The 13987-nt window shown below is 34.3% G+C and overlaps 1 protein-coding gene across 4 annotated transcripts in view; it reads right to left on the bottom strand.

Moving 5' to 3' along the window:
- PMCA (plasma membrane calcium-transporting ATPase 3) overlaps positions 1-13460 on the bottom strand; it is a 42729-nt gene extending 29269 nt beyond the window's left edge. For 3 of the 4 annotated variants that reach the window (XM_041776681.2, XM_041776679.2, XM_041776685.2), the window contains exons 1-14: positions 13286-13460; positions 13033-13227; positions 12677-12963; positions 12077-12287; positions 11502-11537; positions 10922-11334; positions 10103-10345; positions 9787-10028; positions 9103-9547; positions 8946-9033; positions 7803-8116; positions 7550-7748; positions 6478-6689; positions 408-559 (exon numbers count right to left, since the gene is read on the bottom strand). In XM_041776681.2, the coding sequence (XP_041632615.1) occupies positions 408-559; positions 6478-6689; positions 7550-7748; positions 7803-8116; positions 8946-9033; positions 9103-9547; positions 9787-10028; positions 10103-10345; positions 10922-11334; positions 11502-11537; positions 12077-12287; positions 12677-12963; positions 13033-13227; positions 13286-13442 (3194 nt within the window). In that variant the 5' untranslated portion in view covers positions 13443-13460. The remainder of the gene's footprint in view (positions 1-407; positions 560-6477; positions 6690-7549; positions 7749-7802; positions 8117-8945; positions 9034-9102; positions 9548-9786; positions 10029-10102; positions 10346-10921; positions 11335-11501; positions 11538-12076; positions 12288-12676; positions 12964-13032; positions 13228-13285) is intronic. The other variant, XM_070287587.1, reaches the window with a different exon arrangement.
- Between the last annotated feature and the right edge of the window lie 527 nt (positions 13461-13987).

Raw genomic sequence — 13987 nt, 5'->3', positions numbered from 1 at the left:
GGAAGAATTTTGCTATATATTACCTTAAATGACCAGAGTTGGACAAATCGTATAATACGACAAAGTTTAATGTTTGTTATTTATACATATTTACACTAACGTAGATTGTTGTGGTTTAATTCTTTGAGAAAGACTGCGTCAGACCATAATATATTTGTTTAATTATACATAAAATCTAAAATACTGAATTATAGTATACTATTTTTTTAATTTAACATATACAGTAAAAGCAATACATATCAATTTTTAATTTAACATAAACAATTAAATACAAGTTATAATTACAGATTGGAATTTTGCCTTATTTCATATTTTTAAGTATTAATTAAGTTAAAATATCCAAAAAGTTACGTAATTTACCGAGTAGCAATTGTGTTTTTTAAGCGTAATAACAAACATTTACTCACGATAATATTTTAGGTAATTTTCGAGTAGGCACTGAGGTTATAAGTTGTCCCCAAACCAGGGTACCAATGCCAAAGAATATACACCATAGCCATTGATCCAGCGACAAAGCCTTAGTTGAGAATGCCATTTTTCCATATTGTATAATTAATACCTAAAAAAAAAAATATAATATATTTAAAAAAAAGCTACAGTCCAGTAGAGTCGAATGTAAGATACCTCGTAAACAATATATTGCGCGTTAATAAAGTATTGTCTAAAATTTTAAATATAATTTTAAGGTTAATTCGGTGCAAAAATTCCGACTTTTCAAAAAAATGTTGTGGCGAAACGACTAAAGTTAGGTTAATGAATTAAATACCATTTAGTAGCACAACATTTGAACCATTTTTTATAAATTTTGTATTGAGAAATATTTAGAGGTAGAGGAGTTATAGGGAATCTCCTGAGTCGCCTCCAAAAAAAGTTGGTTTGCGGTGTACATCCTAACTGTCCACAGAATCATCTGTGGATTAAGTTAATTAGGTAAATAAAAAATATAATAAAAATAAAAATTAAAAAAAGCTCGACGTGAGTACCTGTAGAATTACCTTAAGAAGTTATGTTCCAAATTTAAAACCGATTGGTTCAGTAAATTTTGATTTATCGTGTACACCGATTTTCAAAATGGCATTTTTCAGGAGAGCGCTTTAAACTTTGTGATTCTCATGCATTGAACACCAGACGACCTTCGTTCAACTCTGCATAACTTCGTCAATTCTCATATGATCGATGTAAAACTTGGACACAATATTCTTAAGATATTGAGCCTTTAAAATAAAAAATACAAAAAAATTAGGAAAAAAAATTATAGATTCGACGGAACGATATATTTTTACCTAAGTGCGAGCAGGATGACTATACAGCACTTTCAATGAAACTTCTATTGCATTGGTATTGCATTAGCTAAAAAAATCGATAGATCTACAAAGTAAAAAGTCAATGTCGACACGTTAATAAATTTGACCAATTGAAAAGGAACATCTTGAAGTCAAAAATTAAACTTAAGGAAAATACATATAGCATAAGGAAAATACACAAAGAATAAGATATAGAAGAAGAAGGGAAAAATGTATTTACGAGCCACAGCCTAGTGATGAAAGTTCGACAAAAAACATCGATGTCGATGCCCGTCGATATTTTCAAAATAGACCATCGATGTATATACTTAGCAAACAGACCTTGAGGTCTGTTGATGAAATGTTGATGAAATGTTGATGAATTGCTGTTGATGACAGCCTAGGACATGCCCATGTTAAATTCATCAACAGTTTGTATGGCAATTCATCGATGATTCATTAACAACACCCCTTCGGATATTGATGAAACGTTGATGAAATGTTTATGAATGGTACTGCAGGGCATAGACTGAAAACCAAAGCAAACAGAAACGACGTCGGCGAGAGAGAAGATTTAACATTTTTGTCTGTTTTTCGCACGATTAGAGCGTAGAGGAAAAAACTGTTAACACTTATTTGCAAGCTATGTTCAAAAGTACCCAAAAGCCGAATTTTTTATTTATAGACAAAAATAAATAAATAATAAGAAAGGAAGCTAACTTCGGAACGTCGAAGTTTGTATACCCTAGCAGATTGGTTTTGATGTTTATATTATGGATTTAATTGCTGAAACCACACCACAAAACAGAATTTCATTACATTTTACTTATTCTTATTATGTTTACAGTTTGGCAGTTACAGTTTTACATTCCCAGTTTTACATATTGTATACATTTACCGATCGCTTCTATGGCAGCTATATGATATAGTTGTCCGATTTTTATGAAATTTATACCAAAATTCTAAAATAATAAAAAAGCTCATATCTCAGAGTAGATGCAAATACGTTGAAAAACAAAGAAGCTAAAATGTTTTTCCTATTAATTTCCTGATCGCTCCTATGGCAGCAACAGGATATAGTCGTCCGAATTTCATAAAATTAAAACCGAAATTCTGAAACAATAAAAAATTATTTAAATATGTTGAAAAAGAGCAAAGTTATAATTTTTTTTTCTAAAAATGTATAGAACATTTGTATGGCAGCTATATAATATAGTCGTCCGATCCGTCCGTTCCGACATATATAGCAGTGAGAGTATATAGAAGACTATATGCTAAGTTTCATTCAGAAAGCTTTAAAACTGAGGGAATAGTTTGCGTAGAAACGGACAGACGGACGGACGAACGGACGGACGGAGGGACGGACATGGGTAGATCGACTCGGCTGTTGATGCTGATCAAGAATATATATACTTTATAGGGTCGGAAACGTCTCCTTCACTGCGTTGCAAACTTCTGACTGAAATTATAATACCCTGCATAAAGAGGGAACAAATTAAAAGAAATAAAATACATAATAAAAGTGCAAACGCTTTTTCTCTGTGCTTGAAAAATTAAAACTTGTTGCCCGCGACGCGCTCTTTGTAATTTACTACTGTGGGCAAAAAGTAAGGTGAATTTTCAATTTAAAATTCGCGGGCTTAAAATGGAGGACTAGTTCTTTTTTCTTAAGTTGGCAGGACTGTTGATGACATCTGTCGGTAATTTCATGTCAATGTCAGTATCAGTACTATATTTACGCTTGTGGTTACCAAACGATCAAGAGTGCATTTATCGATTTTTAGCATGTCTGATTTAATTGAGCAGGGAAGTGCCATCAAATTTTGTTTGCGGAATTTCGGATGCGGAAACGTTGAGGATGTTGCGGAAGGCCTTTCGTGATTCTACCATGTCCCTAAAAAATGTTTATAAGTGGTATAAAGACTTCAAATTGGGTCGGGAACGTGTTGATGACTTGGAGCGCTCCGGACGACCATCGACGTCATCAGATGACCAACACGTCAATGAAGTGAACGAATTAGTGTTCAAAAATCGTCGGTTGACTGTTAGAGTCCTTACTGATATGATCGAAATATCAGAAGGATCTGTGAAAACCATTTTGAAAGACCATTTGGGCCTACGAAAAGTCAAATCTCGTTTGGTACCGAAAACGGTCAATATCTTCGTGCCTATTTCGCCAAGAATTCGACGCATATCGTTCCGCAACCACCGTTCGAAGCCTCAGCTTTAGTTAAGTAGCCAGTTAAGGTTTACCGTTGGCGAAATAAATAAATAATTATAGCAAAACGAATGTATGGACGTTACGCATCTTAATGACTTCTAATGTCTTTGATCCAACTACTCGCACGAGGAGCCAAATCCTAAACGATTTAAGTCGTTTGGAATTACTTGTCACATCTGTGGTCAACCTGGACAGGAAAAAGGCGGAATGCAGAGTGAAGAAGCAGTCATCTTTTGAAGAAAATCGTGGAGCGAATCAAAGAATGGCACAGCGCACTAAGGCACACATCACTTGTTATCGTTGTCACGAACCTGGGCATATCGCAACCAAATGTCCTAAGAGACCTGCTGGAGAAGAATCTGGATCGGGATCACGCATACATAAGCGAGAAGAGAATTGTGTAGTAGAAGAACCAAAAGCATCCATGCTGCATATAAGATAGAAGTTCTTGTTTATTTGTAAGTACAATACAGATTTTAAGTAATGTAATGACTGATGGAAATAATGTTTCACGTAGTTCATGGCGCATGTATGAAAAATGAAATTATAATTGGGCGTGGATTCTTGGCCTAGGTAGAAGATAAAACAAATAACTCATGTGTCGTATCTGACTCCGAATATAACTTTAATACTGTAGAAACTGAATTGGTTAGCACATAGAAAAATCAATTAATACAATTACTAAAAAATACTCAGGATCGTTTATTCGGGAAACTTCTCTTACACGTGTAACCACTGGGGAAATGAAAATTCGCTTAAGTGAACCGACCAAAACAGTTCAAAGGCGACTGTTTCGATTCAGTCCTTATGAAAGAGAACATTTAAGAATAGAAGTGTACGATTTAATTGAGCATAAAGTAATAATAGCTAGCTGTTCGCCTTATGCTAGTCCAGCATTGTTGGTTAAGAAGAAGAACGGGTCTATAAAGTTCTGTGTAGATTAGAGGGAATTAAATAGAAACATAATGGCTGACGGGTTTCCCTTGCCGTTAATTTCTAATAAGCTATCTAGATTGCGAGGAGCTAAATACTTCGCTTGTTTGGGTAAGGCTTGCGGATATTATCAGGTTCCAGTACATACAGACTCCATTTAATATACGGCTTATACTCCAAAAGGCCAGTACGTGTTTTTAGCAATGCGTTTGGTCTAAAGAATGCGCCTTGAGTATACTAGCATTTTTGTATGTTATGGTTACATGGACGATATAATAATCGTGGCAGCCACAAAGGAAGAGGCACTTGAGAGATTAGAGACCGTTTTCAAGATTTTGATAACAGCAAGCATATTTAATGTGGAAAAATGTTCCTTCTCGTAAGGCACAGAACAGTATTTAGGTTATGAAGTACAGGCTGGCGAGATCTGTCCCAATTGGCGTAAGATTGAAGCACTGGGTGCATTGCCTCCACCCAGGTCTATTACCATTTTAAGACAATTCATTGGATTAGCTTCGTACTTTTGTCAGTTTGTGTCAAGATTTTCTCAATTAAAGAAGCCCCTATATTCTCTCACATCCGAAAGAATTAATTTTGTTTGGAAAAATGAAATTATTCGAAGTAAAATTGTTAAAATACTAACAAGCAAGCCAGCCTATAGAATTGCACACGGATGATAGTGCCATTGGGCTTTTGTTGTAGTCTTACTGAAGTATTAACACTACTAGCCCTTGTGAGTCAAAGTACACATCATATGACTTAGAAACACTCGCTATTGTCAATGCCGTTAAATATTTTTGACATTACCTGTATGGTAGAAAGTTTGTCCTTTTTACCGACTGTAACTCTTTGAGGGCGACTAGAGCGAAAATTGAATTATCACCCAAAGTACATCGTTGGTGAGAATTTTTTTTAATTTGACATAAATTACCGTGAAGGAAAGCGCATGAGCCGATGTCGATTTTCTATCAAGAAATCCTTTGCCTAGCACGAGTAAAGAAATAAAAAACAAAGTTATTAAAAAGCGAATAGAACATCACAGAAAATTGAATTCAAGCTGAACAGCAGCGAAATCAAGACAATGTGTGTACAATTAAAAAACTAAATGAAGGGGAACGTTGCACATAAATATCACCGGCAAATTAAGCGGCAAAAATTACCGTAAATAATATATCGTAGTGCAGATAAATGGGTACACAAAATATGTTCATCTGAATCATACATTCAAACTTGATTTAGATAGTTGTATAGAAGCGTTAAAGTCCTCAATTGCTTTGTTTAGGGTGCCCAATCGATTGATAGCTGATCAGGAACGAAGGTTTAAGGATGGTAAATTTGTCGATTTCTGAAAGTCTCACAAAATCTTACACTTAATAGCATCGGATGCTGGTCGTGCCAATGGTCAGCTCGAAAGAGTCATAAGTACTTTGATAAATTTGTTGACAGTGGTGGAATCAAGTGAATAGTCCTGGCAGGACGCTTTAGGTGAATTCCTTTTGGAATTGTTTAGAACTAAAAGAATGGGACCACTGTATATGAAGTCGTCAGTGTGGCTCAGTGTTGCGTTGAGAGACAAAGATCACGAGATGAACAAGGCTAGTTGTCAATCGAGTGTTGTTGGATTTATAAATTGGAAGAAAACGCACACACTGAGACTCGCTCCGCTCGTACAATGGCTGACAAATTAAATCATCAAGGCAATATGTGTCTTCCGACATATGTATATACATTTACGGAACCGCCCCTGGACGCAACATTTATTAATTATTTTGTATTGTAATTCTGCAATCATTGTCGCCCGCCTCACCTCTCTCTAGTTGAAATTCGCATTAACAGTTGGGAAGTTTTCGTTTTCGCGTTGTTGGGCCCTTTTTCGTTTGGCGCGATTAGATTAGCTTACCGCCAAGTGACGCGCTACCCTGTATTCGGCAAATATACCTTTAACATTGTTTATCAAATACCAGCGTTAGGTTCTAAATTTTTAATCAATTATTTTTATATATATTGAAGTAAACTTTATATAAAAAAAGCTTATCTTACCTGCGATATCATTGTGAATATCCAGATCGTATAAAATATGGGATTGGTAAAGAGTCCTTCAATAACATTTCGCTGACCATGAATTTTTCGGGCATTTATCTCATTGAACAATGTCATCATGACAAATGTGTTAAAGATAATAGTAAAGTGTTGTGTTGGGCCAGCATTCAGTTCTTGTCCGCGTCCTGATTCAATATCGAGTATTAAATCACCTGGAATTAATATTATTATTAGTATTATATGTATTTTATTATTTTGTGTCATAGAAATGATCGGAAAAGTTGTAATCAAAATTATAACTTTGTCGTATTTAAAATTATTTTCAATAATTTCGAGATATGAAAACATAAATATTTCTAAATTACGAAAATTTCCTTAATAGGGTGTTCCCACAGAGCTTACATATTCATTCTCCATTCTTTGAAAATAGTGATAATTTGACCATTCACTACGAAAATGTAAACAAAATGGCGAGGAAGAATTTAAATAAACTAGGATCACCAAAAAGTCGCTGGTGTTTTCCTGTATATTCTGCCCCAAATTACCCCATTTGCTACTATTTTATATAAAACGCCCAATTCTACTTTATTATACGTATAGGTTTTGGAAGTCTGTACCACCAAGCAGACTCTTCGGGACATTTGCTCTTGATTAGAGAAAAATTACTAAAGAGTCCAATTCCTTGTCATCTAATTCTTAATCTAACGCAATCCTGTGGTTTTGATGTTGCTGAACAGCAAAAATAGTTGATAATATCTCTCTGGTTGATTGTGTACGGTCCCCTCAATATGCAAAATATCAAGACCTTATTGATCGATCAGCTGTAATCGACTGCAGATGTAGCTCTGTGGTAACACGAGTTTTATATCTGCAAAAAATTCAAACTGTTCCAGACAGATGCACTGAGTGGGAAGACAGTATTAAAGGTCCAGGGAAAACTTAATACTGCATAATGTTCTTTAGAATTGATGTAACGTTCATATTATTTTTTAGCGTTGTCGTTGTCCATTGGGTATATGTAAATTTCGACTTACCGAAGTAAGCTTCCTTTCTTGTTTCCGAGTTAACTTACCCACAAAAAGCAAGCCAAATATGACGACCAACTGATACAAAGCCTGACCCAATATATTCTTCATCATTGTGCGTGAAATCAAGGGCTTTGTGCGACCATAAGGCTTGCGTAATAATAAATCTGGTGTTGGTAGTTCGGTGGCAAGGGCCAAAGAGGCTAATGTATCCATGATGAGATTAACCCACAACATTTGTACCGCCTGGAAAATAAAATTAAGTCAACGTTTTAAAAATTATCAAAGAATATATCATACCTTAAGTGGTGAATCCTGAACAGCGCACGCACCGATAAATGCAACAATAACAGCAACTACATTCACCGTTAACTGGAACTGCAGAAATTTTGCAATCGAATCGTACACATTACGACCCCACATAACAGCCTTGACAATGCTGCTGAAATTGTCATCAGTCAGGATGATGTCGGAGGCTTCTTTGGCTACATCGGTGCCGGCGATGCCCATTGCAAAGCCAACATCGGCTTTTTTCAGTGCAGGTCCATCATTTGTACCATCGCCAGTTACTGCCACGACTTCACGATTTTCACTAACTGTGCTGTCAATGATTCCTGTTCAAAAAATAAAAAGTAATACATATTATTTTGGGAATAAATCTAAGAAATTATAGAGCTCGGTAAATAATTAAATATTTTGTTGTCACTGTTGTCCAATATTTCAAAAATGTCATATATTTTTTAACGGTGTGATAAAGTATTAATGTGTGGTCGTTTTCCAGATTTTAAAAGGGAAAACAGAAACGGGAAAGGAAATTAAGGAAAGCATGCGTTTTTATAGCCACACAATGTGTAAATGGATCATTGCGAATCGTTTATTAAGGTCAAATTAATAAAAAAAAAATAATAAATAAATAATATGCACTCATTTGTGTGTAATAATATCAAAGGTTCGGCTTTTTTTTGGAGGCTCATATAAATTGAATGATAATTTGTTGTTCATTAAATTTTAAACAATATTTTTATATCGTATAATATAACTATATCACAGGATTTATGTATAGATATATGTGGAGCAACAACAGAGTTATATTAACATTTATTACATTTGCCGAAACATTTTTTATAATAAAAGCTGCGTTGGCATCGAAAAGTCTTTTTTAATTTTACGATCGTTGCTTTGGAAGCTATGATACAGTGGTCCGATTCTCCCGCCCGGCGTTGCAAAATTTTTAACAAAATTATAATACCCAGCAGGGGTATATTTTTTTTTTATTTTTGTCCCTTTTTTTTTAAAAAACTTTAATGATTTTGATAGTAACCAGCTTTTGGCATTTAACCACATATATATCTAAAAATTCGCTTTCTGAAGATATTAGCAACAATAACTGTTCCAGATAACTAATTTTGTTTTAATTTTAATTGTATAAAGTACAGCACTAACCTTTCACCAAAGTATATTTGTCCGTGGGCGATGAACGTGCCAAGACACGCAACCTGGGCCAGACCTTATCAATCAAATGCTGTTGAATCTGCATAAAGAATATTAAATAAAAATATTAATTCATTATATATCACATATTAAAATATAAATAACTAACATCTCCATTGCTATCTCTTATCCGGCGATTAAATTCCTTCCCTTCGAGTACGAGGAAATCATCGTTTGGACGCAAAATACCACATTTACTGGCGATCGAGCGTGCCGTATTTACATTATCGCCCGTCACCATCCGCACCGTAATGCCGGCTCTTTGGCACTTCCTGATGGCATCAGGGACCTCGGGACGTACTGGATCTTCAATGCCAACCACACAGAGGCAAGTCAGGTTTGTCATTATGTTCTCCTCATCGTCCCAATTGGGTTCACCATCGATGTGAACTTCGTTTACGGCCGCTTTGCCCGGTACAAAGTCTCGATAGGCTACCGAAATGGTGCGCAAGCCATCACATGCCATAGGTTCGATCACTTCACGAATTAAACGCTCCTGCATATCGCGAGTGAACTTCTCTAGGGTTCCCTCGTGGCCATAGATAAAAGAGCATCTATTATAAACAATTAAATTATTTTATATATAATATTTATGATAATTTTACATTAAAAAATATTTTAAGCATAACATAATATAATTTTTTTTTTACATATATTGTTTCAATGTGCATTAAAATGTAGTATTATATTAATATTTATTATTATTATCATCGTATATAAATATTAAAATAAACATACAACTGTTGTATTTGGGCACTACTATTTTAAATAATATTAAAAAAATAATACAAACTTTTTCATAATAATCTCCGATGCTCCTTTGGTATATAACCGATAACCGCCGTTGGGTCGCGGGATAACCGTACCCATGCTTTTCCGGACTGAATTGAAAGTATAAACGCGGGTGAACTTATCCTCCGGAATCTCATCACGAATCGATTGATACTTAACACCGAGTGCCTGAACAAAACCCAAGAGAGCACACTCAGTTTTGTTGCCAACTTGAATGGGCAAGTCGCCGGGGTTTTTGCCTGCCTATTTTAAAGTACAAGATTAATATATATAATAACAATGTAAAATAATTGAAAATAATATTTTAAAATATATACCATAATATTGGAAGTGTAGGCAGAGTTCACAGATATTCCCATTGTTATCAAATTTCCCACATGCTGCGGTATATCGTTTAAAGTTGGCAATACTTTGCACAGTTTCTCACAAATGTACGATTGAACGACAGTCATTCGATTTGTAGTTAAAGTTCCAGTTTTATCTGAACATATGGCAGTGGCATTGCCCATCGTTTCACAGGCATCCAGATGACGAACCAAGTTATTATCTTTCATCATTTTCTAGAAAATAAAACAGAAAATGATATTTATTAATAATCTATCTTTATACCCTTGCAGGGTATTATAATTTCAGTCAGAAGTTTGTAACTAGTCCCTCAGTTTTAAAGCTATATGAATGAAACTTTGCATATAGTCTTCTGAAAACTCTCACTGCTATATTTGTCGGAAAGGGCCGAATCTGACGATAATATCATATAGCTGCCATAGAAATGATCGACAAATTAAAGAAAAAAAATTATAACTTGGCTGTTTTTCAACATATTTTTATCATTATCTCCGAAATTTGGTTTTAATATAATGAAAATCGGACCGGAATTGAAGTGTAATTATTCCCTGTATTTATATAAGAAAAAAGAATTCGCCATGTGGAAAGGTTCCAAAGTAATTGTTTCGCATTTTTTAAAATAAATAACTCTTATTTGCGATCCATGTTTTAAACCCTCTAAACAAAAATGTATTAAATATTAAAAAAAAAAAAACCAACTATAATTAAAAAATATTAATATATTACAAAATCATGCGAATCAGAATATTTCCCCTTAACTACATACATATATGATAACGAAATAAACTTACCTTAACAGAGTAAGCTAGTGAAAGCGTCACTGCTAGAGGCAATCCTTCTGGCACAGCCACTACCAATACAGTAACACCAATTATTAAATGCTTCACCAGATTATTAGCATACGTATTCTTCCACGGCTTCTCATCAATTACAAAAGTTTTGAAGCAAAATTGAATAATCAGTATAATAACTGTGAGTACAGCAATTGTAGATCCAGCATAACCGATTTGTATTGCCAATTTGGTTAGCTTTGCCTGAAGCACCGATTTCTCCTTTTTATGGCCAGTTTCGGGCGCAGCTGCTGTGGCTGAGGATGATGATTGGGGGACATGATTGCCCTCCGATTCCGATGACTTAGTTCCTTCGCTATGAACCGCTTGATGTTGAGTTTGGGGTGGGGGTTGACTCCCTTTTCCACTCTCACCTGTTTTAGGATATATGAATGTGTTACATAAATATTCCACCATATTAATATTTATGTATAAATATAAACGGTTGCATTTTTATGTATTTTTTAGGTTTATAAAAATATAATATATGTAATAAATAATTATAAATAAGAATATATATTAAATGGAGCTATAGATTCACCTGTCAGACTCTTTTGCTTGATGGCCTTTTTAGCTTCTGAATATTTCATTTTAATTTATATATTTGGTTTGGTTCAATTTTAGATTTATGTCGATATTTGTTTAAATTTTGATATTTGGTTGGAGTTTGTGGTTGAGGTTGAGAGGTTGATTCCCAGGTATTTATTTATATCGGTTGATTGATTTGGGTGGATGATGTAGGGTATATGATGGGTCAATCAATTCACATCATGCATGGAGGAGTATATGAAAAAAAGAACAAAAACACAATAAAAAAGGCACAATGAATAATAAATAATTATTTAACTTTGATCAGAGGAATGTATGGCTCTTAGATAAAAGTTTATCTAAGAATATGGTATAAATAGTATGCAGTTTATTATATATTTCTAAAATATTTTAATATTTGAAATTTTTATTATTTGAATTAGATATTTTGTAAAATTGCTGTTTTATTATTATTTTTATTAAATATTTAGTAATAAAATTTGTCATTGAATATTATTTTTTTTTACTTTAAGAAGCCTTTGTTATAAACTTACTTGTATCTACTTGATTTTTGTTACATACTCCTACCTTTTTTCATTTTTTTAATTTCCGCTTCCTGTTCATCAACAGCCGCGCCAAGAAGTGTAAATATAATTCCAGCCTGAGAGTTGACACCAACGGCTGTGACGATCATTTTTCCGCTACCTTCCATAACATGTGTTCCGGAGAGCACCATGGGATCAACGTCAGTACCCTTTTTAACATGATCAGATTCGCCAGTTAAGGATGATTCGTCAACCTGCAGAAAACAATGAATAAGTTGTTGAGAAAAATATATTGCTAAGTTTTTACTCTATGGGCATTCCTATTCTGTCGAATTTGACATCTGTACGCATTCAATAAGTAAAAAAGAAACCGATGTTACATTCTTTGTTATTTTTATAAATGTTGACACAAAGCTCTTGCCTATAGCTATAATTGAACTATAATTGATTTTAAACATTTGATCGAATTCAAGAAATTAAACTAAAAAGAAACCAAAAATTTGCACGTGACGAATACAGATTTTACTTTCGACGCGAACGGTTTAAACACCGATTTTAGCGAAACGCCAAAAATTATTTTAATGAATCAAAATTTAGATTGTCCTTTCCCATATTAAACTTTTATTATATAACCAATTTGTACCTTTAAGTCATTGCTTTGAATAAGGCAGCCGTCGGCAGGCAACAGGTCTCCATATTTAATCTGAGCTATGTCACCAACGAGGATGTCACCAACAGAAATCTGACAGACTTCGCCTCCTCTAATAACGGAAAATTTGTGCTCGCCTTCGATGCGACTTTGAAGACCACGGAATTGCCTCTCCTTGGAGTAATCATTAAAGGCTGTTACAATCACAACGACGATAACAGAGATAAGGATGGCCAATCCTTCAATCCAACCATGATGCTCCTCCTCCTCTTGCAGTAAAGCTGCAATAATATTTTAAACGGATATTTTATATTTGGATAAATGTTATTATATTATTGTCTTGAACTTACGCGCATCTTCATCGGCTGGCTTATAAAATGATAGGCCAAGCGATACTAAGGCAGCAACCTCTAAAATAATAAGGGTTACATCCTGTAGGGCTTCCCAAACAAGTGTCAAAAAAGTTTTTGGTGGCTTTGGTGGTATTATATTTGAACCGAATGTCTCCCGCCTGTGCTCTTCGTCAGCCTTCGAGCCACTTAGACCTGATTATAATATTATGTAATAAAAAATGTTAAATTATACAATGGAAAGAGGACCTACCCTCATTTGGTGATGTGTATAGCTTTTTACATAGTTCGTGAATACCACCAAATTCTCCTATCTTTGCTACACCTTCTCGGCCACGATGCTCCATGAGCTCGCGCAATTGCTTAAGGGAAATACCATATTGCGCTGGTCTTCCGTCTATGGTGGCCATTGGTTGTAATTGGCTAATCTGTAAATATAATATATTAAATAATAAATTAAGAGGAGTGTTTGTTAATAAGACCTAGAGCCGAGAATAAATTATCCGTATTGTGCAACATCAACAAAGAAATAAAGGTAACCCTTGCAGTTGGCAATTGGATCATTAAGAATCGATCCATTCTGGTCAAATTAATATATAAAATAAATTAATATACATATATATAAAAGTTGTATATTTACACATAGCATATGTACAATAATTTGGTTTTGAAAAAAATAAAAGTAAACAAGAAAGGAAGCTAACTTCGGCACGCCGAAGTTTGTATACCCTTGCAGATTGGTTTTCATATTTATATTATAAATTATAATGCCGAAAACAGACACTAAACAGAGTTTAATAACATTTTACCTATACTTATTACGTTTACAGTTTGACAGTTACAGTTTTACATTCCCAGCTTTACATATTCTATATATTTACCGAACGCTTCTATGGCAGCTATATGATATAGTTGTCCGATTTTTATGTTATTTATACCAAAATTCTGAAATAAT

This window comes from Drosophila kikkawai, chromosome 4 (genome assembly GCF_030179895.1).
Source record: "Drosophila kikkawai strain 14028-0561.14 chromosome 4, DkikHiC1v2, whole genome shotgun sequence".
Taxonomy (NCBI): domain Eukaryota; kingdom Metazoa; phylum Arthropoda; class Insecta; order Diptera; family Drosophilidae; genus Drosophila; species Drosophila kikkawai.
Note: the sequence above shows the minus strand (reverse complement) of the source record. Positions and strands in the feature narration are given on the sequence as shown.